The 26,063-nt window shown below is 54.2% G+C and overlaps 3 protein-coding genes across 8 annotated transcripts; 2 read left to right on the forward strand and 1 right to left on the reverse strand.

Annotated features, from left to right (window-relative positions):
• Positions 1-1,415: 1,415 nt before the first annotated feature.
• On the forward strand, positions 1,416-17,072 carry Tmbim1 (transmembrane BAX inhibitor motif containing 1). Of its 5 annotated transcripts, none has more exons than XM_059278647.1 (13): positions 7,865-8,094; positions 8,799-8,975; positions 9,770-10,011; positions 11,149-11,243; positions 12,313-12,377; positions 12,497-12,550; positions 12,955-13,005; positions 13,691-13,730; positions 13,966-14,003; positions 14,123-14,210; positions 14,491-14,586; positions 15,400-15,453; positions 15,817-17,072. In XM_059278647.1, the coding sequence occupies exons 3-13, from the start codon at positions 9,810-9,812 to the stop codon at positions 15,961-15,963; spliced, it is 930 nt and encodes a 309-aa protein (XP_059134630.1). In that variant the 5' UTR covers positions 7,865-8,094; positions 8,799-8,975; positions 9,770-9,809; the 3' UTR covers positions 15,964-17,072. The 5 variants fall into 5 exon arrangements, with proteins under 5 accessions (XP_059134631.1, XP_059134630.1, XP_059134629.1 ...); XM_059278646.1 differs by having other exon boundaries at positions 7,866-8,094; positions 8,799-9,262; XM_059278648.1 differs by lacking the exons at positions 7,865-8,094; positions 8,799-8,975 and adding an exon at positions 1,416-1,535.
• Positions 17,073-17,873: 801 nt separating this feature from the next.
• LOC131923546 (probable hydrolase PNKD) lies at positions 17,874-20,528 on the reverse strand. The gene is made up of 3 exons (XM_059278652.1): positions 20,212-20,528; positions 19,329-19,497; positions 17,874-18,237 (listed from the first exon to the last, which is right to left on the reverse strand). Exons 1-3 carry the CDS (start codon positions 20,276-20,278, stop codon positions 18,045-18,047), a joined length of 429 nt encoding a protein of 142 aa, XP_059134635.1. The 5' UTR covers positions 20,279-20,528; the 3' UTR covers positions 17,874-18,044.
• Positions 20,529-20,626: 98 nt separating this feature from the next.
• Positions 20,627-25,730, forward strand: Aamp (angio associated migratory cell protein). 2 transcript variants are annotated; one of them, XM_059278643.1, is made up of 11 exons: positions 20,627-20,846; positions 21,304-21,462; positions 22,330-22,449; positions 23,013-23,152; positions 23,405-23,549; positions 23,752-23,835; positions 23,925-24,040; positions 24,146-24,249; positions 24,397-24,487; positions 24,654-24,808; positions 25,258-25,730. In XM_059278643.1, exons 1-11 carry the CDS (start codon positions 20,726-20,728, stop codon positions 25,331-25,333), a joined length of 1,311 nt encoding a protein of 436 aa, XP_059134626.1. In that variant the 5' UTR covers positions 20,627-20,725; the 3' UTR covers positions 25,334-25,730. The 2 variants fall into 2 exon arrangements, with proteins under 2 accessions (XP_059134626.1, XP_059134627.1); XM_059278644.1 differs by having other exon boundaries at positions 20,628-20,846; positions 21,307-21,462.
• The last annotated feature ends 333 nt before the right edge of the window (positions 25,731-26,063 follow it).

The following is a 26,063-nucleotide window of genomic DNA, read 5'->3' on the forward strand; positions in this document are numbered from 1 at the left end:
TCTACATTTTGCTGTAACTGCCTGCTTAGTTTTTCCCACAATGCATTTGAAAAGTGCCTTAACTTAGGACTTCTTTTTTTTTTTTTTTTTTTTTTTTTTTTTTTGGTTCTAGCAGTATAAAAACTTCATCAAGCTTCATGTGATTGTGCATACCCTTAATCCTAGCACTCCAGAGGCAGAGGCAGGCAGGTCTATGTGAGTTCCAAGGTAGCCTGGTTTACATATTGTATTCCAAGCCTACCAGAGTTACATGGTGAAACCCTCAGAACAAAAACCAACCCCCCAAAAAACTTCATCAAACTGTTACCATGTTGGAACATGGGATTTGGATATTCTAAATCTGTGTTCCCTGACCATGGTCTCGTATTTGGCTCCTCTTAACCCCTTGAGGGAACAGTTATTTTAGTGTTGACATCCCCAGAATATCTGGTAACACAGGCTTACACCACTTCACACTGCTTACGCAGTGCTGGGGGCGGAACCCGGGCCTTCTTGCATCCTAAGCTGAAGTAAGACTATTTTTACTTTCCAGTGAATCACAGTGAGTAAATACTCCACGAGGAGGATTGCACAATACCGAAATTCCCTAACCTAAGGTGTCTCTGTCATTAAGGGACACAAGACTGATTCCAAGCCAAGCTTCTGAGTCCCATGTCTGTTTGTATATTTGAAGTTTTAAAATTGAAAAGGGCCTATTTAGCTTAAAAGCACAGAACTGTCAAATATTTATCACAGATTTGTTTATAACCAAAAATGATCATGTAGGATGAAATTGATGTAAACAGCACAGCCATGTGATACAATATTGTGCGTCACTAAAACTATTTTTTGTTTTTGCTGTGCTAGGAATGAAACCCAGCTGGGTCTCTCACACAGAGAAGGCCAGAGGTCTACCAGTGAGCTAAGCCCCTGGCCCTAAAGCTGTGCCGAAGACCATTTAGTGACAGAAACAAACAAACACCCACACCCACATCCACACCCACTCTCTCTTCACGATAATACATTAAGTGAAACCAGGGTGGGTAATTGCAACACTCGGGCTGAGGCAGGGTGACAGAGCGCTGGAGGCCAGCCTGAGGTACTTAGCAAGATCGTCCTTTTCCCCCAGAATAAAGCAAACACAGACAAACAAACAAACAAAAGCGGCAAAAAGCAATAAACACAACTTTTAGGACGACAGAAATCGCTCTAAAGCCCCTAGCGCTAGGCGCTGATACACAGGCGCATCAACCCGTGCTTCCTGCTGGGGTGGGGTCTGAAACTGGTGGAGGGAAGTTATTTTCTTGCAGTGGGTTTGGGTTTTGTCCACGTCCGCGAGCCGGCGTTGCTTCCTGTAAATGTGAACCACCCACACCTGGCTGGTGGTCGGGGTCTGGGGCGGACCCCGGGGCTTTCTCCGGCCCGGGGCCGGGCGGCTCCTCCCCACTGGGCGGCCGAGAGAGGCGGGGCGGGCACGGAGTCCTAGCGCAGCCCGGCCCAGCCCAGTCCTCGCAGCCTCCCAGACCCAGGCGGATCGACGGTCCCCAACAGCGCAGGCAAGTCCGGGGGCTGCGGCCGGCGGAGGTGGGGACCCGGGGCCGGCGGGGACTGGGAGCGGACTGGGGCGGCGCTGCGCCGGGCTGCTCAAACTTTTCTGGCACGCGCGGCCGGCCGGCCCGCTCCGGTGGTGAGCCGGGGCCAGAGTGGGGTTCTTTCGTCCTGTGGTTCCGAGTTTGGCTTTCCCTGGGCGCCCAGGCAGGGCATGTGGCGCAGCAGCGTGCGCTGCGCACCCGAGAGCTGGCCAGCATCTTGCAGGGGGCCCCTCTCAGTGGCTGAGAGGCCTGTCTGTCGCAGGGCGTGTCCCCCCACTTCGGGGCCCCAGAGTGTCTGTGCGGCGAGTGAGATGGGGGCTATCATGGTCCTCAGCTGGGAAGAGGAAGGGAGGGAGCCAGCCCGGAGCCTGGTACCCACCTGGAGCTGCTCCTGTGTATCCTGGCGCCGCCAGGCTGGGCACAGACAGGTGACGAGGATCTAAGTGGGGGGTGGGGTGGGAGGAGGGAGCCCCTAGCACAGTGACTAGGGTGGAAGCCAGTGGGCCAAGCCTTAGGTCTAGAGAAGAGCCCATTCCTACCCATAACCTGTTCTGCTCCCCAGTCTCTGCTCCCTTGTTCTGTGGTTCGGGAGCCACCCAGGAAGTACCTTCACAAACTCATGAACTTTTTTTTTTTTTTCTGACGATTTCACTCAGTCCAGTGTAGCTTTGAACTTGCTGCAATACTTCTGCCTCAGAGTCTAAGTGCTGGAGTGTAGTACAAGTGACAGCTGTTAGGCCTGCCGCTCATGACCTCTTTAGGTCTGAGTAAAAATAAAAACAAAATAGGGAAATGGGAAAAGGGAAAGCGGGTCAGGGAGGACTGGGAATGAGCCAGAACACGAGAGGGAAGGAAGGCTGTCTGCCAGGTAGAGCCTGGACTCTTCACCAGGACCTGTCCTTTGGGTACTCCTTCCCTGCCACTCACTCCACTGTGGACTGTGCGTGGTATCCACGAGGCTTGGGGGTCAGCCTGAGTACCCTCAACACAGGAGAAGTGGGGAGAGCTGTCATGGAAGGTCTGTCCGGTCGGTGTCTGGTTCTCTGGGACTCTGAAATATTTATCTCAGTGCTGAGCTTTGGTTTCAGAGCTGGTGCCCTGGGCCTGGCCAGTGGTGGCAGGGCAAGGCAGGTGCTTCTTGGGGCCCCCACACTTCCTCTCCATTTCACTCACTTGTTCTCCTTACCTCTCCTGGCGTGGGGACCTGGTCTTGGTTCATAGTTTCAAGGGAAGTGAGGCCAGTGCTTTAAGGGCCCTGATTTCCTGTCTGACTTCAGGGCTGCTCTTGTAAAACTGGGCAGATCAGAGGGGTAATGACAGGTTAGTTGAGCACCAGGAGAAGCTCATGTCATCGGCTGGGTAATAGGCATTTGGACTCGGCCTCTTCCCTGAGCATGGGGGAGCCTCAGCTAGGAACCATCTACAGCACAGCACCCCTGACCCCAAGACCTCTCCTGGGAGAGGGGCTTAAAGAGTAGAAGCACCAGGAGTGAATGTGTGGTGTGCATGCCTCTCATGCCAGAGGCTGAGTGGTAGGTTCAAGACCAGCCTAAGCTACAGGGGAAGGCCCTGCCTCACAAAACGAAATACTCACAGCACTGGGGCATGGGACCTCGTTCTGCTTAGAAGACAGGAGGATTGCAAGCCAGGCTGCAGACTTGAGGCCAGCTTGGCTCCAGAGTGAGACCTTAACTCAACAAGCCACAGTGAGGGGACAGGCATTGTCTTCAGAGTGCCTTCAGTTCTCTGGGGAATGCTGAAGAAGAGCTGACCTTGACAGGGTCTTCCAGCCCTAGCCTGAGATTTGGGGACTTGTTTTGAAGTAGGAACAAGATGCAGAAGTCCACAGGCCTCTACTTGCCCTGGACTTAATGCATTGGTTAGGGAGGAAGGTAAGACTTTCTTATCTAGGGTGATTGGTGCCCCGCCTGTGACACAGGGTGATATTTAGAGATGGTTCTGTGTTGGCTAGAGATTTCCTCCATGCCATGCAAAAAGTCCCACCATGGAGGTTCCAAGAGCAGCTGGAACTAAGAGGAGGGGAGGGCCCTCTGGAAGATCCTAGCACTCAGCTGATTGCCTGAGAACTGGTCCCCCTACCCACAGGTTCATCTTGTGGCCCTAGTCTTGAACTTGGCATCTTCCTGCTTCCACCACCCCAGTGCTAGGATTACAGGTATACACCACCATGCCCTGCTCTTGTGTGGTTCCTTTTAAAAATCCTATTTACCTGATTGTGTGTGAAAGGGAGTGCATGCCTGTGCAGGTCAGGTCAGAGGACAACTTGCGGGACTTGGTCCTCTCCTTTACCACGTGGGTTCTAGCGATCCCACTCAGGTTGTCAGGCTTGGCCGCAAATGCCTTTACCTGGGGAGCCACCTAAACCTTCTGCCTCATTCTTAGGCAGCTGTTCTCTGGAGCAGGCTGGTGGGAGCATAGAGCTTTGAGAGATGGGTAAGGGAGATGGGTTTTTCTTAGGGTTGGGTCCCTGTGTGATAAACAGGTGGAGTGGAGGGCCTTATGGAGACCTTAGGAGAGAGGGAGTGAATGGCCCCTTCTTGCTAGAACATGCCTCTGCCTCTGTATATGTCTTACCCATTACTGGAGGCACCCAGTATGTAGATTCCTGGGGCGGGGCTATGCCATTCTGCTCTGAAACTTTCTGTTCTGTTAGCCTGTTTGTACAGAATCAGACTGGCAGGGCTGAAGTGGATTTTCACCTTTCAGCCCAGGATATACCCATCTAACAGATATAAAATAGAGTCTGGAAGTGGGGAGTGACCTACCCAATTCATGTACTGGAATCAGTGCCAACGGAAGGATAGGAATTAGGTCCCTGCTCCTACACTGGAGACTTGGCAAAGATGGGAAAGGAATCCATATCCACTGTGCACTCAGATTACCAACTCCCCTCAGCCCTGTGCTGCCCCCACCAGTGAGGGTGCCTCAGGTGTCTCCCCCAGCAGTTGTAAAAGCACCCCAAATCAGACATCAAGTTTAAACCATCTCTGCTGTTTGCCTTCCTTGGGCCTTTTATTATTATTATTATTATTATTATTATTATTATTATTATTTTGTTTTTTCCAGACAGTTTCTCTATATAACAGCCCTGGCTGTCCAGGAACTTTGTAGACCAGGCTGGCCTTGAACTCACAGAGATCCGTCTGCCTCTGCCTCCCAAGTGCTGGGATTAAAAAATGTGTACCACCACTGCCTGGCTGGGCCTTTAAATTCTAACGCCCTCCCCAACCCCACCCATTTCAACTTTTTTTTTTTTTTTTTTTAAAGATAGAGCCTTGATCTGTAGCCCTGGCTGGCCTGGTGCTCACTGGGTAGCGCAGGCTGACTTTGAACTTGAAGCAATCCTGCTTTAGCTTCCTGAATGCTGGCTTTACAGGTGTGCGCCACCATTCCCGGCTCTCAAAGTTAGCATTTTTATTGGCAGAGTGATCTTTTGTGAGCATCAAAGGCACCTTAGTTACATTTGGCTTAGTTGCTCTCTTAGGTGGCTCTCTTCCTTCCCCACCCCTCTGATTCTCCACGGGGGGCCTGTTTAATAGTCCTGTTCTCCTGCTGACTCCCCTCCTAACCTGGGCACAGGAGAGGTAAACACAGAGGGGGTAGGTAGGGCCTTCCGGTCAGAAATGGCAACAGCCCTGTTAATGGCTTCCTCTTTTTGTTGTTGGTTCTGTTGTCTCACTAGATAGCCCTGGCTGTCCTGGAACTGCCCTGTAGACCAGGCTAGCCTTGAAACCAGACTATACCTGGCCCTCTTTTTTTATATGCGTACCAGGCCACCCTGACTGGTGACGTAGCTGGGATCTCTGAGATTACAACCCCATGACATAAGTCTGTCCTCGGAGATAAGGGTGACGGACAGGCTGCAGGACCAGGCCTTCCCATACTTCCCAGGACTCAGCCTTCTGTTTCTGTGGCTCCAGAGAGAGGGACTCTAGGGGTAGGTGGGACCTGCGGAGTGGCCTGGAACCTGGGAAGAAAGTAATGGGTGGGACAGTTGAACAGGACATCATGGGGGAACTGGGGATGGGTGGCTTGTTCTGACACCTGTGCCTCTCCTGCTGAGTTCTCAGATACTGGGCCAGGCTGGGTTCTAAATTATTTAAAAAAAAAAAAGTTTCCCCCCTGAGATAGCAGCTCACTGTCATTCCCTGGCTGGCCTGGAACTATGTAGACCAGGCTGGCCTTGAACTCACAGAAATTGGCCTTGAACTCACAGAAATCAGCCTGCCTCTGCTAGAATTACAGGCAGGAAGCCCCATACGTGGCCCAGAAGTTCCAAATTCTTGGCCAGGAGGACCTGTCATGGGCGGGAGCTCTCAAGTTTCCTGGTCCCAGCTGACACTTCAATGTTTGGACCCCCTGTACTTCACCTCTTAATCTTTAGGCCAGACCACCCTAAGAGTGTGAAGTTGATTCTGGGTTCCCTTTTCCCAGAATCCAGCCTGGTGGCCGGCTTAGATGCTCTTGGTTGCTTCCTTTACTTCTGTGTCCTGGTGGCTCTGTGCTGTGGTGGGAGGTGTTTTCTTGAGAAGAATTAGAGGGAAGAAGCTAGGCCTGGAGACCTGGGGGTGGAGGTGGGGCTTCCTGAGATGCTCGCTGAGCAATTCTTTCCATTCTGGTCTGGGCATGGGTTCCTGGCAGTCGGGAGGGCAAGCTGCCTGGACCAGTCAGCTGCTCTGTTCTGTCCTTCCCTCCAACACACACCCTGTTGCTGTAACCCCAGGAGCTCAGCCTTTCTCTAGAGTCCAGAGTCTTAACATTTCATACAGCCCAGGAGAGTCAGAGCTAGAGTCTAACCTCAGCAGGCCAGGTACAAAGTTGCCCCCCTCCCATACAACCCAGGGGTCAGTGGGGAACAGCGTCCCCAGAGTCTACACTGAAAACCTTGGTCACCAACAAATCCTGCTGTTTGGGCCCAATACACACTCCTGCGGCCACCATGACTGAGCCAGGGAGAGGCTCTGGGACTTTCCTGGGATTGGATGGATTACCTGAGAGAGGTACAAGCTGAGACATGGAAGGCCAGGGTGGGACAGAGTCTGGTGTTTGCTCACAGAGAAGCTGGATGCCTCCCGATCTTAGGAGAATGCTCACAGTTCTCTGTAGCCCCGGGATGCCTTGAAGACCTCACAGGCACTGGATAAGCCCAGAAGACCCGAGTTCGTAGCTTCAGGCCACATCTGTGCTCAGTCTCCTCCGCTCTTTTCTATCCTTGTCTTTGGTTTTTCTCTAGTCCTCAGACCTCGACCTGGCTAGGAGAGTGGCTGGCCACTTCCCCTGGGGCGATGCTAGCCCAGACCGCAGCCCTAGTGGAAGGCTTGGTGGTAGGATCCTCATGGAGGCCAGGCAGGAGCTGGGGCCCAAATAGACGCCAAGGCGGGGGTTCTGGGTTCCAGAGGTTCCTGCTGGTCTGACAGGTGTTGTCCTTGCCATGAATGTGGCAGAGGTTGGCAAACTCCCCTGCCCCCAGGGTCAGACAGCCAGGACTGCAGTGTGGCCTAGGCTCAGCTTGTTGTAAGTGGGTGGGGGTCCTCTAGATTCTGACATTTTGAGTCTCCTCCCTTGTGCTGATGAATGGGGCTGGAGCCCACTGTGGGGAGGCTGAAGGGTTGGGCACCCATTCCTGTGTAAGCCCTGCTGCTGTCACTGCCGGAGGATTTGAGACCAGAGCTGTGGTAGATGGATGAGAGGTGGGAACAGACTACCCAAATGAGGGACTCAGACAGAAGGTCACCAGAGTTGGCCTTGAGGGGCAAGCCTTGACTGCATCATACCCAGTGAGGTATCCTGGCCCACCCTGCACTCTCCTAAGCCTCCGAGTCTCTGTAATGATGATGCTCACCTGCTGGGCTACTGTAACGAGTTAGTGAAATCACAGTTAGGCTGGGCATTGTTCCAGAGCTCAGCATGTCCGGCTCTTTTCTTTTTACAGTTCCTGGGGAGGCACCATCACTGCTGCTGAACCCATTTTCCAGGGGAGGACACTGATACATAGCAACAGCTCTGGTTCAAAAGGGCAGGTGGCTAAGGACGCAGACAATTAATTATACTGGGATCAGGCAGGTCCACTGTTAAATTCCTCTGACCACAGCTTGGCAGGGCAGGGCCAGGGAGGGCAGGAGGATGGCCCATGAGTCAGCAGCTGAGCTACTCTAGACCCTGGAGCCCCAACCCAGGCAGTGAGTCACACTTCACCCCCAGATCACTGCAGCCCCTCACTCAGGAAGTGGGAGGGGCAGCTGTCTGCTCTTTCCCGGGGTCATAGACGGCTCCTAGAGCTATCACTGAATCACCCATTTCAGTATGCCTTGTGAAGGGAGGGCCAGGTCATTGTGACATTATGGCTTGGTGGCACTGTTGGGATAGCAGGGCCTTTCCTGTCAGTGCCTCCTGGGACTGTTTAGCCATCAGCCCGAATCACCCCGCCAATGGTGGGTGTCAGACAGACCAGGGTCATTGAGATGAGGGCCGTAGTGAAATGACAGGTACATCTCCACCAAAGGTAACCTGCTTCGACCTCTCCCGTCCACTGGGATGCCATCTTTCTGTGGAGTCAGAAGGGGACCTTGGGAGGGGAGGGAGTAGCGTTTAGGGGAAGAAGCCTTTTGTACAGAGGGTGGAGCAGGAAAAACTGCTTCTTTTAGCTTCCTTGTGATTATTCTGCCCTTCCTTAGCCTCAGGCCTCTCCAAACCAGGTCCAGTGGCCGGGTCTTAAACTCACTCTCCACTATTGGTACCCATCTTCCCAGGTGCCCTGCCCTGCTCACTGCCCGCCTCTCATGCCTGCCTGCCTGCCTGCCTGGCTCACTTCTCATACCCTCACTGTCAAGAAGGGCTTTCTTCTCTCTGGCTTGACACATTCTTGCTCTGGGGAGATGAAGAACAGCTTTCTTCCATGTGGCCAGCTCAGAGACCTGCCCTGTTACTCGATACTGACCACTTTCCCTTGTGAATAAGTCCTGTTGTCCTGAGAGATGATGAGAGGGTCCTCTGTCTGATCTCTGAGCTGCACTGGGTGCCCTGAAAAGAGAAGCCAGGACTCGAGCTTCCAGCAGCAGCTCTGAGGGTGCTGCTGGCCTGGATTTGGGAGTCTTGTCTGTAAGGCAGGGGTAGCTCTCACGGGGTATGCACAGGAAGGGGTGGTTCTCTGAGGGAAGTAAGTACAGCCCTTCCTTAGCTTGTGTGTCCTTGTCTCCACCATCTCAGAGGCCCCACAGGCTGTGAAGAACTTGGCAGAGGAGGCCTAGAGGGTACAGCCTGACGCGAAGGACATATACCAAGACCCCAAAGTGTGACTGTGACACACACATTCAGGGTGTGCTCCTAAGCTGTGCATCTGGGACTGTGGGAGCCACTTCACTGTTGGGGGCCTTCATGCTTGAAGTGAGCCCCGCACCCGGAGTGCCTCTCGGCCTGACTGGAGCTCCCACGAGCTGCAGGGCTCTCCTGTCAGAGGCACTCTGTGCTGTGCCTCCTCAGCTTGCTTTCCTTGACCTTGCCACCGCTGCAGGGAAGAGCCCAGAGACCCCCTTTCCAGGGAGTTCTGGGACCACATCTACTCGGAGGCCAGGCCAGTGAAGGTGCAGCAGGCATAGGCTGCCACGGGCCTCTGGTGGGAACCCGAAAGTCCTGTCTCCTGCCCGGCCCGCCCCTCCCTCGGGGCAGTTCTGGTATAGTGGTGGGATTGTTTTCCTTCCTTCTTGCTCAGCTTCCAGCCTGGCTCCACCCTGTGTCTGGCTCGCAAGCTTGCTGCTCCAGCCAGCTGCTATGGGGGCTGGGCTGACCCTTCCAGAGGGTCCCAGCTGGCCAGCCCTGTGACTCACCAGGAAGCTCTGCCAGGGGCCATTCAGCTTCTTCCCTGGTTCTGCTGTCCAACCACCACGGCAAGGTTTACTTAAGGGAGAATGGGGAGTTCCCAGGCTGCCGTTCTGGTCTGGTCTGTTGCTCAGCAGTGACTACTCCCGACTCCTACTCTGCTGTGGCCAGGGAGCGGGGCTGGGAAGGGAAGGCCTCAGATAAAGGCTGCCGTGAGACAGTCTAAAAGCCAGGGGCTGGCCCAGTGGGTGGTGGCCTGTGGGCAGTGAGTGGCATGTGTGATCTAGAGACACAGCCTGTAAGGGGCAAGGGTGGAGTGAGCGGCCAAGAACTCATGACTGCTTGCTTGTTTCCTATTGCAGGTCCCAGCCGCTGGGGTTTCCTCTCAGCCCTTGAGTGGCTATGTCCAATCCCACTGCCCCACCTCCCTATGAGGACCGAAACCCCCTGTACCCTGGCCCTCCACCTCCTGGGGGCTACGGGCAGCCATCGGTCCTGCCAGGTGGATACCCGGCCTACCCTGCCTACCCCCAACCTGGTTACGGTCACCCTGCTGGCTACCCACAGCCAATGCCGCCCATCCATCCAATGCCCATGAGCTACGGTGAGTCCTGGAGGGTGGCTGGGACAAGGTAGATAGACTTGGGGCCCAAGGAACCCTTGCATTTCCTTCCTCCTGCTATCTCCTTTTCCTCTTCCTGTCCCACCTTCCCCTTAGCCTCTTGTTCCTCCCCCTAGCCCCTTGCTAACCTAAGTATTCAGTATGGAGACTGAGGCCATAAGACATATACCAGAACTTACACCCGGAGAAGGTGGCCGGGTGAGTTAATGGCTTCTAAGTGGTTGTCTAAGGAACCATTTCTGTTCTGACAAGGCTGTTGCCACTGTGTGGGCACCATGTGTTCCTTAGGAACCCTAAGCACTTTTTATTTTTTTTTTAATATCCTAGGGCTGACACATCTCCATCCTTTATTTACAGTCTGATTTTTGCCAACAGTCAAAATGTCATGGTTTGTCAGTGAAGGTGAGGTTAGACTATATAGTAAGCCTCCTTTCCAGGGGGTGGATTTTGCATTTCTTTTTGGTATGGGAGACTGAACTCAAAGTCATTACATGCTAAGCATGTGCTCTGCCTATGAGCTATACCCCAACTCCTTCTGGGTAGATTTTGGAAGCAGTTCTCAAAGAGGCATCCATGGAATGTTGGTGGCTTGCAGTAGCCTCAGTGTCCCAGAGCCAGTAAGGGTGTGGCCAGCTCCTATCTGGACACGTGTTCTGAGGCAGATCTTAAGATATCACTCACAGGTGACAGTTCACGTGCATTGTGAAGCCCGCTAGAGACCACAGACCGTGCCCTCCTGTACCCACTGTCTGAGCACGTCTCCCCTCCTTTTCTCTGGCCCTCTGTCCCCAAGGCTACTGCTCTGCCAGCCAGTTCTACTCCCTAGATGCCAGCTGCTTCCCTAGACGGTGATGCCACTGTCGTACCCCCAATGATGGGGGCTGGGCACAGAGCCGCAGCAGATGCCTGGTGACAGGACAGCTCTTTCTGACCTAAGCCCGTTGGGGTCACTCTGAGGGTGCCCAGAGAAAGAACTCTAGCTTGATAAAGGAGAATGTGAGCGAGAAATGTGTCTTCTGGACAGAGGTATCTAACCTTGAGACAGGGTCGGGGTGCTTTGAGATGGAGGCTACCTGTCCTAGGTCCCCAGTTTGTTTGATGTGATCTGTCTGGTCCCAGGCCATGACTATGGTGGGGAGGAGAGAGCAGCGAGTGACAACTTTGGTCCTGGAGAATGGGATGACCGGAAAGTCCGCCATGCCTTCATCCGAAAGGTGAGATATGGGCTGGGACTTGGGGGAGGCCTAGGCATGGTACATATTCCCATGTAAATGCCTTAGTTGCCCACCTCCTTGTAGTTCTGTACCTCTGATCCTCAGAGGGACCCCCCTCTTTATGATCCCCTTTGCCTTGACTTTGGGGACGATAGAGTCAACCTGGGAAAGTCTACTTGGCTTCTGCTCTTCCTGCCCACCGTTCTGCTAGACGGCAAGCATCTGGAAGCTGAAGTGAACATGCTGCGTCTAAGCCACCACACATGCCTTTTCTCAGCCCTTGTCACAGAGAACCGCTCTCAGGGCAGCGAGAGAGCAGTAAACTCTAAACTGACACAAGCTGGATGCTGGATAGGAAGAGAGGGGCCAAGAAACAGCTGGAGGGAGCAGTGGAGTCATTTCTAGGCCAGTCTGTAGTCAGGCAAGAATCTTTGAGGGCTCAAAAAGTAGTCTTCCAAAATTACAGTCATTCTTTATCTTTATTTTTTAATTTTGTGTGTGTGTGTATGTGCATGTGAGTGCAGTATCTGTGTGTGTGTGTGTGTGTGCATGTGAGTGCAGTATCTGTGTCTGTATGTGTGTGAGCATGTGAGTGCAGTATCTGTGTCTGTGTGTGTGTGTGTGTGCATGTGAGTGCAGTATCTGTGTGTGTGTGTGTGCATGTGAGTGCAGTATCTGTGTCTGTATGTGTGTGAGCATGTGAGTGCAGTATCTGTGTGTGTGTGTGTGTGTGTGTGTGTGTGTGTGTGTGTGTGTGTGTGCATGTGCGCAGTATCCAAGGAGTCCAGAAGAGGGCATCAGATCCTCTGAAGCTAGAGTTACAGGTAGTTGTGAGCTGCCTGATGTGGTTGCTGGGAACTGAACTCAGGTCAATGAGCAATATATGCTCTTAACCACTGAGCCCTCTCCCCAGCCAGAGCCTTCCAAACTAAAAAGAGACCCCTTGTACCACTAACAAGACAAGATGGGGGTGGGGTTGGTGGGTAGGGGCAGGGGCCTTGGTACTGACCCATCCTCCAGGGAGAGGCTAGTATGAGATGTGAGCTGTATCCTTGGCTGTCTGTTCTAGGTCTATTCCATCATTTCCGTCCAGCTGTTCATCACTGTGGCCATCATTGCGATCTTCACCTTTGTGTGAGTCTCTCCTTTTCCCAGCCTGGGTTACCTGCCGGGCTGTCCAGGGAGGGGTGGCTCTCAGCTGGAGGCAGACAAACCATGGTCTGACCCCTCTCTTGGCATCTTCTGTTTCCCAGGGAACCAGTTGGTGAGTTCGTGAGGAAGAATGTGGCTGTGTACTACGTATCCTAGTGAGTGCATGGTGTTGCTGCGGGGTGGGAGGTGGGGGCAGGAGACAGCTGAGCGGCTTTGTTCAGAGCAGGGGTTAATATGCCCTAGGAGAGAGGCCTTCTAAGAGGCTGGTGCCAGTCTCCAGGTGGCAGGGGCACGGGGTAACATCACAGAATGCTAGAACAGGACCAGAGAGGCAGAGTGTGGATTTCATGGTACTGTCCAGTGTCTGTGATCACCCTACACTTCCTTCTGGTTCAAACCCTGTTCCAGGCTTCTCAGTGCCCTGGATGAGAGAATCTTGCCCTTGCTTACTACAAAGAGTAGCGTGTCAGGAAGCCTAGGCTGCTGAGTGCTGCCCATAGGGAGTTAGAAGCAGGCCCAGGGCGGTCTGGCCCACAGCTGTGTCCCCTCTCTCCCCCAGTGCTGTCTTCCTTGTCACCTACCTGACCCTTGCCTGCTGCCAGGGACCCAGGTGAGTGCTGGAGACCCAGACAGGAGGAGGGCGGAAGCGGGCGCGGGACAAAGTGTTTCGAGAGGAAAAGGGGGGTCTGTACAGTGGAGAGAGACTCCCGAGGGGTATGTGTGAGGAAGACGTGGTCAGCGGTTACAGAGTAGTGTGTGACATCTACCTCGCTAGCCATCATCCTTACGAGATATGTAAGAATCACACATACAAGATAAACAGCCCTTCGAGCATGGAACAAACGAGAAAGACTAACAGCGAGGAGGCAGCGAGACAGATCAACAGGTACAGGCACTGTCCGCCATGCCTGATGATCAGAGTTGGAGGCCCAAGACCCACATGCTGGAAGGAAAGACCCGATTCCCACAAGCTGTCCTCTGACCTCCACGTGTCCTGTGGTGCATGTGTACACATGCACAAGTAATGGAAAGTAACGAATCCCTGTCAGGAAGAACTCAAAGAGGCTGAGGAACTTTGTCACAGTCACACACACAGGCCATGTGATTGCTCTAACAAGTCCAGGCTTTGCTGGTTCCACAGGCAGTCCATCCCCGGTTAGTTATCCTTGTGTAAACACTTGAGCACCCTCCCAAGGGAAAGGCCTATTCCTCAGGAACTTCCTTCTGCTGAAGGATCGGCTGAGATTGATGGGCCCAAGGCAGGTTAACCAGGGTCTCTTTCTCTTTGTCTTCAGACGCCGGTTCCCATGGAACATCATCCTGCTGACTCTCTTTGTAAGTCTAGAAGGGGAAGGAGGCCTCTCCCAGAGAAGAGTGGGGGACACCTTGTGGAAAGATGTCCCCGGTTACCTCCTCACCTTACCTGGCCCTGCTCTTGCTTTTCTTTGTGGCTGTTCTTCCCAGTACAGTTACATCTGTCCCCAGCTCTGGCAGGGCCACGGTGGGGCTGGAACCCAGAGCCTGACACTGGCTGTTCTTAACCGTTGGCTTGTTTCTCTCCTTCCCTCAGACTTTGGCTCTGGGCTTTATGACAGGTACCATTTCCAGGTATGTCCAGGGACACTCCTCCATACTCTTGGGAATGTTGTGAAGGGTTGGATGGACTGTGAGCGCAATCCTGGCCAGAGAACTCTACCTTTATGGCTCGATTCTGTCCCTCTCCCCAGTATGTACCAAACCAAAGCTGTCATCATAGCAATGATCATCACTGCTGTGGTATCCGTTTCTGTCACCATCTTCTGCTTTCAGACTAAGGTGAGGAGGGGGAAGGCCCTTCCCCCGTGGCCACCCTGCCCTTTTGCACATACACACCTCTGGGTCTGGCACTTGGGCAGGCCCAGGGGGCAGGGGGCGGAACCTTATAGCCCAGGGATTTCCCTAGCCTAATGTCTTGCTTTCGTGTCTGTACCTGGCAAGCTGCTTTCCGTCTGTGTCCTTAGCATGTCACGGTCACTGCCATGGCCCTGGGAGCAGCACTGATGGGTGCCGAGGATGGCAGTCACCTGACAGGTGCCTCCTTCTCCCTTTCTGCTAGGTGGACTTCACCTCGTGCACAGGCCTCTTCTGTGTCCTGGGGATTGTGCTGATGGTGACTGGGATTGTCACTACCATTGTGCTGGCATTCCGATACGTGAGTGTCCTGCCAGCTACAAGGGACTTCCTGTAGAGCAGGGGTGGGCTCTGGCTCCCACACCCCTCCATTGGCCAGTGCCGGCACCAACACAACACCACCCAAAAAGGGTTAGGGTATAACCGGTTTTTCCCTCGGGCAGATGGTAAGCCACAGCCCCGTGGGCCCTGGGTAGCACCGCTGAATTCCTACAGGAAGTGGTAGGTTAGCTGAGACTGGGTCCTGCGAGGCAGAGCTAAAGGACCAAGTCAGTCCTGGATGTGAGGGGCTCTGGGATCACTGGTCTGATGCCTTCCCTGCTTCCAGTCAGCCGAGGGGAGGGCACAGGGCCGAAGGGGAAGGCGGGGTGAGAGGTACTGCTGCCTGCCCCGCCATAGCTGGTCCTGGCCTGTGCACAGGCACTTGGCTGCGGTGTCGAGCAGGGTGGCAGGCGACTCAAGGCTGCCGAGGGGCCTCTCTAAGCTGTCCCTAAGGTGGGTCGCTGGGCCTGCCCGCCCTGAGCTCGCTCTGCTCAGCTGCCTTGTTTTCAGGACCCCAACAGACACTCCTGTACTTTGACTAGCTTTCAGTTCGGATGAGAGGCGTTGTGACTGGTTTTATATGGACACTGTGGCACGGTCTCTGCTCTCTCTGGCAAATAAGTCACATTATCAGTTTCTCCCAGGATCTAGAGGCAGGCTGGGGGACCCTGGAGGGGTAGCTTCCTTGATTTCCCTGCTCTGCTTGTGGAGTCCCCGGGTCAGCGGGGTCCTGAGGGTCTGCCTCCCTCCTGCTTGGCTTGGCTTCCTAACGCTGTGCTGTGCTACTCCACAGATTTACTGGCTCCACATGGTCTACGCTGCTCTGGGGGCCATCTGCTTCACCCTGGTAAGTCTGCTTCCTGTTCTGGGACAGGGAGCTGAGAGGGTAGGGATGGAATTTAGGCAGCTTGGGAAGTGGGGGGCGGGGGGGGGGAGGAGGCATGGACAATTGTTCTCTTCCCTATTTAGAGGCTCTAGAAGTTTCTGGCATCCCTGCTGTCTTTTGTTCACACTCTGTGTGTGACAATGGTGTGTCAGCCTTCTCTGATAGAGGAGTAAACTGCTCAAGGGCAGAGACCATGTATCACACTACTCCTTAGCGCTTCCATTAGCAAGCAGCATGGACAGCCCAGCTCTCAGGACATCCTGCTGACCAGGGATGGACTCTGGACGCTCAGCTCCTGGGCACTCATGTCTGATTTCCCTGCAGTTCCTGGCTTACGACACACAGCTGGTCCTGGGGAACAGGAAGCACACCATCAGCCCGGAGGACTACATCACAGGGGCCCTGCAGATCTACACAGACATAGTCTACATCTTCACCTTTGTGCTCCAGCTGATGGGGAGTCGAGACTGAGAGTTGCCTCTCCACTGGCCTGGGGCTCCTCACCCTTTTCTGTCGGGCTGGGCCCCAGGTCCCTTCTCCCCTCAAGTAATCTGCCCAGTTTCCTCTCCGTCCTGGGGATGGGAGGGCCTCTGGCCGTGTTATGTGAGAACCAAGGGTGCTGGAGTTACCTGCAACTCTGGCCCTTGGTGGCCTTGGTAAGGACTAGACTGAAGTTGTAGCTCCTCCCCTTTACCCACAGTGAACAGCGCGCACCAAACTTGAGTGTGTGGTGGGGGGAGTGGGGAGCCTGTGAACACAGGAGCTTCAAGGTGAAGAGGCTCCCGTCCCACCTCAGCCGCAGGGCTCTAGGCTAGGTAGCTGGAGCTGTCCCCCTCCTGGATCCAATAAAGCCGGATGCTTTGCCCCCAGCTCCAGGACTCAGAGGCCACTTACCCTGTCTGAACTCTTTAGGCTTAGCATCTCGGAGAGATCTGTGCCCCGAGGTCTCCCTATTACAACCCCATCCTCCAGTAACATGTATAGATTATTTATCGGGGTTAGGGGGAGACAGTGAGCAAAGTTCATTCAGTATGGGGGGGCTAAGAATGGGATCCACCCTGGCTGCCACCCATTCTGCCTACCATCCAGGCCCAGAGTGCCCAGGGCCTTCTAAAGAGGGCCCTCCTACTTTCTCTGCTTAGACACTCAGGAGAAGGTGAGAGGCGGAGGTCGGCAGGGGAGGTGGTTTGTAGGATCCTGAGTGTGGCTGGGAAAGAGTCTAGGGGAAGAGATGGGTGGGGACAGGGCAGGTGCCTTGGGATCCCCCTCTGGTCTGAGAAACACTGAAGCCCACTCTGGTACCTGGAGACCTTCCCTTCTAATAAGTTCAGTCCGTTCTGAACTCCTGCTGGGAGATTTTAGACTAGAACTCCCTCTCCGAGCCAGCTACCGCTTTCTGTATAATCCAAGCACCTCCAGCTGGTACCAGGGTGGAGACAGAAGCCAGTTGATCAGGTGGGGTGGGAAACCTTAGTAGCCCAAGGACATAATTAGAGCTAGTCTGTCCAATACTTGATTCTGAATAGATCACAAAGGGACACAACTAAAAATGTAATAAAGTTTGATGTTTGGCATTGCGACCCAGAGTAGCTGTGGCTTTCTTAACTCTAAAGTGGTGGTTTGGGCCAAAGTGTCCGCTTCCTTTGCACCTCAGGCTGAGTCTCCAGCCCGTTCTAAGTGGAACCGAGCAAATTTTCTTGGAACACTTCTTGGTGATGGGCAAGACAGCCTGCTGAAATGTCAAAAGTTAGCTGGGGAAAGGAGCTCAAATCTGCACTTCTGTGTCATGAACCCTCTGTAAAAGCTCCCTAGCTTTAATTTTCCCATGACGCTGTGTCTTTGCATAACCTTTTTTTTTTTCCAGGCAGGAAAGGGGCTAGACCATGGGTTTAGAATTTCTCTTGCAAACTAGTTTTCTCTTACAAATGAGGAAAATGAGACCCAGAGAGGCTGACATATTTGGATGCTTCCCCGCCCCCCCATCCACGTTTTGAATGCTGCCTTTGATTGTTTTGTTTTTTTGTTTTGAGACAAGGTCTCTTTATTACGTTGCCCTGGCTGTATTGGGAACTATGCAGACCACCCTGACCTCAAACTCAGAGATCCACCTGCCTCTGCTTTCTGAGTGGTGAGATTAAAGATGCCCATGCCTGACTGATTCTAACTAGTTTAAGGCTACATGGGGACCTGCCTTCCTGACTAGTGGCTCTGAAGGCTTGGGTCTCCAGGGCTATTCCCAGGCTTGTTGCGCTCAAGTCTGTGGTTACTTCACTACCCAGCTAGGAACACGGGTCTTCTGTGAGGGAACAGGGATGAGCAGCCAGCCCCACTCTGCCCCTCCCCTCCCTGAGGCTTACAAAGTCAGCCCTGCTTCCTTTCCATGCCAGTATTTAATAACTTTATTTGCTTTTGGCTGGTTCCTCTGTTGAAGAGGTGGGTGCTGGCCGCAGCTGGAGCATCATGCGCCCTCTGGTGGGCTTCAAGGAAATGACCACAATTAGCCACACAGGACTCCAGTCAATGGATTAGTACAAGGATGCAGTGATCCTCACTCAGTTTGGTACCCCAGACCCTGTTTCAGGGAACTGGGCTTGTTGGGAGGGAGCCCTGAACCTCTGGCTCTCATACTCGCCCGTGTTGGCCACCCGCATGTTCTGCCGAGCCTTCATCTGCTTCAAACGGTCCTTGTCCACTTCCTGCTTGGTGAGGACGAAGAAGAGGATACCGCAGGGGAAGCCGATGGCCCTAGGGATGGGGAGATGTGCACCGGGTTTGGGCAGGGACTGGGACTGAGCCAGAGGAGCTGGAAGAATCAGTCCAGCTTTGCCAAATGGATAAATGCTGTGGTGGTGATACTTGTGTCTACCTGTCCTTTGTGCTGGCTGCTGGAGGGAACCCACAAATCTGATCCTGCTACTGCCTGCTTAAGATACTGTAATAGCTCTCTATTATATCCTGGCCAACTCCAGACTCCTAGGCATGGCACTAAAGGCCCAGTGTGGTCCTGCCTACCTTTTTATGGCTGATATTCGTGGGCCTCTGTACTATGTACTACTGTTGAATGCTCATGTGTGACAGTGTAAGTAGCCCTCTGTGAGTTAGGAGAGGTCCTCTCTGCCTAAACTGTCTCACATCCCTTCCCAGACCCCTCTTTTTCTTTTTGGTGCTGCAGATGGAATTTAGGACTTCCAGAATGTTAAGCATGTGCTTAACCACTAAGGTATATCATCAGCCAACAGTCTTAATCTGAGCAACTAGTACTCAAAGGGGGTCTTGGTAGGGGCCAAAGAGCATGAAGTCATGACCTGGTGAGAATCCCAGCCGGGAGCCTCAGTTCCCTCCTTGGTGAGACAGAAGTACATTTACCTCAGAAAGCTTAAAACATTGTACGACGACGTACTGTCATACATCAGGCACTTGCTGGAAAAAAAAATGTTAATTTCCCTTCCTTTTCCTTTTAATGTTGGCCAATGAATGATATGGATTAAAGCCAGAATCAGAAACAAACTCACAGAACCATTTCTAGCTTCTACACAACATATTCTAACACAATTTTAATTAATTACATGGTCTAGCCCCTTTCCCCAGCTCCCAAAAGGATGAAACCAGTAACCCCAAGTGCGAATCGGATCAGCTCAACTCGCTCCACAGAAAAGCCACTGTCTCCCCAATGTTACACATTGTCCCCCCTCCCAACCCCCGCCTCACTCCGAGATTCCATCCCTTGAAGGCCGCAATTCTCTTCCCTTGGATTCAGCTCACCATCTGCAACTTAAGTTTCTAGGTCCCGACATCCCTTCGGTGCAGCGGTGGGCAAAGGGGCAGTTAAAACTCACCAGGCTAGTCCCACAGCTTTCATGGGGTTCTTGCCCCTCTTTCTGGGAATGTATTCCAGCTCAGGAGAGAGGGGCTCAGGTTCCTCCTTGGACTCCGGGGGGCTGTGGCTCTGCAGTGCTCTGGTCCTGTTCTGGGAAGCCTTGTTAGCTGTGGCTCCAGAGAGAATCCCTGTGAATCCAAGAACCGCGGGTCAGGATAGGAGATGAGGGAGGGGAGTGTCTGCAGTTTGGAGTAACAAGTGCTGTGAAGAATTCAAAGAGAAATGGGAAAATCGCCATCGAGGTGACACCTTTGGAAGCTACTTCCACGTCACTGCGGGCTCCTCAGCCTGGTGCCAGGACCGCGAGCTTCGCTGCTGTTCTTTCTATTCAGAAGACAGGTTGAGAAGGACTGCAGAGGGAGTCACCGGAGACATACGTATGAAGGAAATCCGGGGAACTGTTTTAAAACTGCGGCACCTTAGCTATCCGTAAGGTTAGCCAACTCCATTCCCCTCGTACTATAGAAGAAGAAACTGAAGCCCCGAGAGACGAGCTGCTTCGCACAAGGTCAAACTGCTAATTACCCAGAGCTAGAACTCAAGCCTCCAGCAGCCCAGGCTCTTTCCTCTGCACTGCGGTGAGTGTGAAACCCCTGGAACGCGGGACAATAAGGGCTTCTTTGGGACTCCCTCTAGCAGCAAGACCCTAGACATGCTGTGTAACCTGAACGCAGGGGTTAGATTGGGTGACCTCTAGAGCATCTTTCACCCCCAGACTCTAAGATCCTGCAGAGAGGTGTGGGCAGCAATTAGCATCCTGACTTCCTGCTGTCGTGCCGAGTGGGATGTGAAGGGAATGGGATCTTTTAGAGCTCTGCCCTCCCGGGGGTCCCTCTCCTTACCCCGGAGGACGCGGGCATTTCTTGCCCCCCGGCCCTTCAGCGCCGTTGCAGCTACCACCGCCGCCATGTTCAGGTCCCACCCCCCTTCACTGCGCTCCCCGCCGGGAATTGTAGTTTGCGTAAGGGGCCTCCCCCGCGCCTTCCGTCCTGCCTACAGATCAGAAACTACATTTCCCAGAAGTCCGCGCAGAGGGCCCGGGAGAACTACTCCTCCCAGGAGACCCCGGAGGCGCGCACGCTCGCTTGTTTCCCTCCAGCTGGGGGCGGAGTCATGTCGGGCGGAGCTTGGGTTCTCCCGCCACGCCCCGGCCTGGTCATCCCAGTTCTGCCTTGTGATTGGCGGCCCTGTCGGTCCACCTCCGTCGCGATTGGTCGGGATTCCGTCGCTCTTTCGGCCGGGAGTCACCTACGCCTACTTCCTCCCGGGAGGAGGGGCTCGAGTTCCGCGTCGTCGCGCAGAGCTGACTCTGGGAGGCGTTTGGGCCCAGAGAAGTGGATCGGTAGGTTTCGCCGCATGGAGTCGGAATCGGAGAGCGGAGCGGCCGCTGACACCCCGCCGCTGGAGACTCTCAGCTTCCACGGAGATGAAGAGATCATTGAAGTGGTAGAGCTGGATCCAGGCCCGCCCGACCCGGGTGAGAACTGTCGCTCCGGAGGCCATGGGACAGGAGGCGCTCACCCCTGGCCTCTGACCCCTGCTGCTCCCCCCTCCCCCCTTCCCTACCGGTCGTTCCTACCGACATTTCCCTCCCGTCCCTCCTTCCCTACCCCCCACACTTAGTTTCGAGGCCTGGCTGGGTGGGGGTTCCCTGACGCCTCCCCTGGCCCTTCCCCTCACACACCCCCTTCCCATCATGCCCTCTGTCCTCTCTTCCCACACGGTCGCTGGCCAACGCCAGGTCTTCAGACCTAGCCTCTTTCCCCTTCCCCGCCCCCCAAGCGCTCTCCTCCTGCTCGGTACGTGTGGGACGACACCTTAACCTCTGGCCACATGACCCACCCTAGCTAGCGTGGCCCGATTCACTCCTCTTCACCCCTCACCCCATTCCTCTTCTCTCTTTCGAGATCCATCTTTTAACCCTTTCCCCAAAGCAGATGATCTGGCCCAGGAGATGGAAGACGTGGACTTTGAGGAAGAGGAAGAGGAGGAAGACGGCAATGACGAGGGCTGGGTCCTGGAACCCCAGGAAGGGGTGGTCGGCAGCATGGAGGGCCCGGATGATAGCGAGGTCACCTTTGCATTGCACTCAGGTAGGCCTTTGAGGGGATCACCTCAGGTCAGTGCAGATGGACTTTTAAGTATGACCCGTTGGCCCTGGGCAGGATATTATGAGAGACAAATAGGAAAGCCTACAGGAAATCCACAGGAAGGGCCAAAGGGATTAGGCTTGGCAGTGGGGTCAAGTGAGACACGTAGGTTCAAATCCTACCTCTGCGGTTTAACCGTTTATCACCTTTGTTAGCTTTCTGGATCTTGGTGTTCTTTTTAAAAAAGTCATCTTGGCCAATCGGTGGTGGTGCACGCCTTTAATCCCAGCCCTGGGGGTGGGGTGGGGTGGGGTGGGCAGAGGCAGGTGGAGCTCTGTGAGTTCGAGGCCAGCCTGGTCTACAGAGTGAGATCCAGGACAGCCAGGGCTACACAGAGAAACCCTGTCTCGAAAAACAAAACAAAACAAAAAAGTCATCTTGGACGAAAGTGAATGGAGGTAGCCCTAATGGAAATTAAAGACAAGCGACGCTCCATAAGGAACATTAACGATAATCTTCCCAGGAGCTAGTTCTTAGGAAGCCAGTCTCCTGAAGCTCTCGTCACTTAATTCATACCCAGCCTGGTGGTATCCTGTACTCTTAGCTGTGCAAACGGACCCACCTCTTGGCTTGTACCTCAGAGTGGGATGGTAAGGGGAACAGAACAGCAGGGGGGTATGCTCTGGAGGAGGACTTGGAAGGATTTCTCTAACAACCTCATGCTTCAGACAAGAACTGGATATAGCCTTTCCAGGAGAGAATGCCTATGGCTGTGGGGGAAGGGGGTGTGCTTCCCCGAAGGTTCTGAAAGACAGAACTTAGGTGAGAGCCCAGTTCCATCCCCTTTTTCATGGACTATATTTGGGACAGCATCTGTGTTTTGTGTGAGCCTGGACCCCAAAACCAACACCTTGGCAGTGACGGGGGGTGAAGATGACAAAGCCTTTGTGTGGAGACTCAGCGATGGGGAGCTGCTCTTCGAGTGTGCAGGTGAGAGGCTGGGGACATCTGGGCAGGTGGCCTGTGTGAACACCCAGCAGCTGTTGACTAGCCTCTGTCTCAGATTGGATCCAGGAACCCACACTGGAAGAATAAATTTTGCAGGCACTCAGACAGGAAGTGCTAATTGGCCAAAGGAGTGTGGCTAAGGTGGACACAGGAGGAGGTGGTACTGGTGTAGGAGTAGGCACAGAGAAGATTGGAGTCTGGCCTAGGAGACCTAGGCTTTGGGTGGTTGAATTGTGGGGTCAACAGTGTCTTCGTGGGAAACCTGGGGTTCCTGGTCCCTGGAGTGGCAGTGAGTTTGGTGACTTGTTCTGCTGAGGCCCTTCTACCTTTTTTTCTAGTTAGTTGGTTTTAAAAGGTGCCCAGATACATGGGTCACATGTCCCCAGCATTGAGACACCTTTTAATGTTGTTTTTCTGCCACTTTTTTTTTTAAGGTTATATAGTTTGGGTTGGCCTTGGATTTACTATGTAGCCAAGGCTAGCCTTGAATTTGCTACATCTCTCAGGCAGATTTGAACTCAAAACCTGCCCACTTCTCTTTGCAGGCCATAAAGACTCTGTGACATGTGCTGGTTTCAGCCATGACTCTACCCTAGTGGCCACAGGAGACATGAGTGGTCTTTTGAAAGTATGGCAGGTCGACACCAAGGAAGAAGTCTGGTCCTTTGAAGCAGGAGACCTGGAGGTGAGATCGTTTGAGTGGTCCTCAACTCTGTGGGACCTCAAGTAGGGATGAGCACTTCTGGGAGGGGTAGGGGCAGGCACAGCTGTACTGGAGAGGCTGGCCTTGAACCACAGCACCCCAGCTCCAGCAATGTGTCTGTTCACCTGTAACGTTCTTGCCAGCCTTCGAAGCAGGGACACTTGGGTGGGGTTCACGAACTCTTAGTTAGGCTGGGTAGCAGGCCTTGCTTGCTGATCCTTGCTCTCTGCCCAGTGGATGGAGTGGCACCCTCGGGCACCTGTCCTCTTAGCGGGCACAGCTGACGGTAACACTTGGATGTGGAAGGTACCCAATGGTGACTGTAAGACCTTCCAGGGCCCCAACTGCCCTGCAACCTGTGGCCGCGTCCTCCCTGACGGTGAGAGCAACCGCCTCTTCCTGGGGTACAGGTGGATCCGGTGACTTGGGCTACTCCAGTCATCCCAGCCTCCTGCTGCCCCATGCTAGATCTTACCGGTGACTCATTTCGGGGTCCCCTACTTGATTCTCCTTACTTATTACTTGCTGGGTATATCTGAGTGTACCCTCTGTCCTTTGGTCAATTGTGCCTTGGTCCTTAGGGAAGAGAGCTGTGGTAGGCTATGAAGATGGTACCATCAGGATTTGGGACCTCAAGCAGGGAAACCCCATCCATGTACTGAAAGGTATCAGAGGGGGGAGGATGTCGACCTGGGCTTGGGGGAGCCTGAGAGCCAGTACAGTACTCAGTCTGTGTACCCCTGCTCTGTCCTAGGGACTGAGGGTCACCAGGGCCCCCTGACCTGTGTTGCCACCAACCAGGATGGCAGCCTAATCCTCACTGGCTCTGTGGACTGTCAGGCCAAGCTGATCAGCGCCACCACTGGCAAGGTAAGTAGCTTGGGCTTCTGTGTGTACCTTCTGCCCCTCCCCTGTCCTTTTCCCCAGTTAAGGGGCCTGGAGCTCATTTCTGTGACCCTCTTCTCTTACCTGTAGGTGGTGGGTGTGTTCAGACCTGAGACAGTGGCCTCCCAGCCCAGCCTGGGAGAGGGGGAGGAGAGCGAGTCGAACTCTGTGGAGTCCTTGGGCTTCTGCAGCGTGTGAGTGTGAGCAGAGCCTTGGCCTGCGAACCCAAGAGACGAGGGAGGAGGTGGCTTTGCGGAGGGACCCAGGCGTTAGAACCACGGAGGAGGGGAGGTGCGTGGATCTAGAGCCTCAAGAGCCTCTTTGTGTCTCCTGCTTCCCAGGATGCCTCTGGCCGCCGTTGGCTATCTGGATGGAACCTTGGCTATCTATGACCTGTCCACACAGACACTCCGGCACCAATGTCAGCACCAGGTATGATGTCTGGGGCTTTGTTCCTACTCGGTGGGCTGTTGTGCCCGGCTAAGGGGCAGCCTGTCCTCTGTGGCCCTGTGCCCGCCTCTCTCTGAAGGTGGGGACAGTGTCTTCTCTCCCTCCTGACTTTTGCCCTGCTCTGTTACTGTGTCACATTCCGGGACAGTCGGGCATTGTTCAGCTGCTGTGGGAGGCTGGCACTGCTGTGGTGTACACCTGTAGCCTGGACGGCATTGTTCGTCTCTGGGATGCCCGGACTGGCCGCCTGCTTACTGACTACCGGGGCCACACTGCTGAGATCCTGGACTTTGCCCTCAGCAAGTAAGCATAAGGGCTGGTCCCTCCTGAGAGTGGGTCTGGTGGGAGGTAGCACAGGTCCTTGGGGAATGGGAGGCGATTCCTAAGGGAGGTGAGACCCAGTGCCTGGTTGCATCCCGCGATGAATAAATGCCAGACCACCTGTGCAGTCACAGTCCTGGGGTCCAGCCCTATCCCAGACTGGCAGTGAGCTACCCATTGTGAGGCAAGAGACTGGAATGAAGCTGTTCCCCGGGCTCTGAATTGCTCCCATATTGGGGCTTCCTTCGCTGATTCTCTTGTGGTCTTCACGGACGTGCTTGAGTCGGCTCCCTGGCTTGAGGACCAGGTGCAGACTCAGCTAGGGACCTGGAATAGAGGGGATGCTGGAGCAGCTGCCCTCGGACCTCTGGGGGGTGGGCTTGGACTAGGCCTCAGGTTCCTCAGTCCTTTCACCCATTTTCTGTCCACAGAGATGCCTCCCTGGTGGTGACAACGTCAGGAGACCACAAAGCGAAAGTATTTTGTGTCCAGAGACCTGACCGTTAGCGGCCGCAGCTCTGGCACGGCGTCTGGTGTTGAGGGGGATAAAGGGAGGCCCCTGCCCCCACCCCCAGCAGAGGTGCAGGGTGCAGAGGGAAAAGGAGGGAGGGCAGTGGACTGCTTTCCAACCCCTCCAGCTGACCTGTCCACTCCTTGTCCCTGTCTTCCCTGGAGACCCGCCTTCCCAGGCCCTCCCTCCCTCCCCGTCCAGCCCTGGGCCCTTTAGGAGGCCCGCGTGTCTTTCACTTTGATTTGCTGGTGTGAGCCATGGGGTGCGTCTTTGTATGTGGGGGGTAGGTCTTTGAGGTTCCCGTTCTTTCCCTTCCCAACTCTGTGGGGAAGGAAAGGAGGAAGAGAGACTAGTTACAGATTTTAAAAATGTAAATAAACTATACTTCCCAGAGGCGGTGTCTGTGTGCATTTTGTGGTGCCTGGACAGGAGGACAGTGCCTCCGTGGAGGTGAAATCTCCTTGGTGCTCCGTCTGTGTCTGGGTCCTTCTAGAGCAGTCAGCCTGCCCCACTGTGTCTGGGTCCTTCTAGAGCAGTCAGCCTGCCCCACTGTGTCTGGGTCCTTCTAGAGCAGTCAGCCTGCCCCACTGTGTCTGGGTCCTTCTAGAGCAGTCAGCCTGCCCCACTGTGTCTGGGTCCTTCTAGAGCAGTCAGCCTGCCCCACTGTGTCTGGGTCCTTCTAGAGCAGTCAGCCTGCCCCACTGTGTCTGGGTCCTTCTAGAGCAG

Source organism: Peromyscus eremicus, chromosome 13 (genome assembly GCF_949786415.1).
Source record: "Peromyscus eremicus chromosome 13, PerEre_H2_v1, whole genome shotgun sequence".
Lineage (NCBI taxonomy): Eukaryota > Metazoa > Chordata > Mammalia > Rodentia > Cricetidae > Peromyscus > Peromyscus eremicus.

Excerpts from the sequence above, each read along its gene's own strand:
- Tmbim1 (XM_059278648.1), top strand. The coding sequence starts at position 9,810 with ATGTCCAATCCCACTGCCCCACCTCCCTATGAGGACCGAAACCCCCTG. Across the intron at positions 12,378-12,496 it reads ATTGCGATCTTCACCTTTGT|GGAACCAGTTGGTGAGTTCG; the intron begins GTGAGTCTCTCC and ends TCTGTTTCCCAG. Across the intron at positions 14,587-15,399 it reads TTGTGCTGGCATTCCGATAC|ATTTACTGGCTCCACATGGT; the intron begins GTGAGTGTCCTG and ends GCTACTCCACAG.
- LOC131923546 (XM_059278652.1), bottom strand. The coding sequence starts at position 20,278 with ATGGCGGCGGTGGTAGCTGCAACGGCGCTGAAGGGCCGGGGGGCAAGA. Across the intron at positions 19,498-20,211 it reads AAATGCCCGCGTCCTCCGGG|GGATTCTCTCTGGAGCCACA; the intron begins GTAAGGAGAGGG and ends TTGGATTCACAG. Across the intron at positions 18,238-19,328 it reads AAAGCTGTGGGACTAGCCTG|GGCCATCGGCTTCCCCTGCG; the intron begins GTGAGTTTTAAC and ends CCCCATCCCTAG.
- Aamp (XM_059278643.1), top strand. The coding sequence starts at position 20,726 with ATGGAGTCGGAATCGGAGAGCGGAGCGGCCGCTGACACCCCGCCGCTG. Across the intron at positions 22,450-23,012 it reads GCTGCTCTTCGAGTGTGCAG|GCCATAAAGACTCTGTGACA; the intron begins GTGAGAGGCTGG and ends TTCTCTTTGCAG. Across the intron at positions 24,488-24,653 it reads GGCACCAATGTCAGCACCAG|TCGGGCATTGTTCAGCTGCT; the intron begins GTATGATGTCTG and ends ATTCCGGGACAG.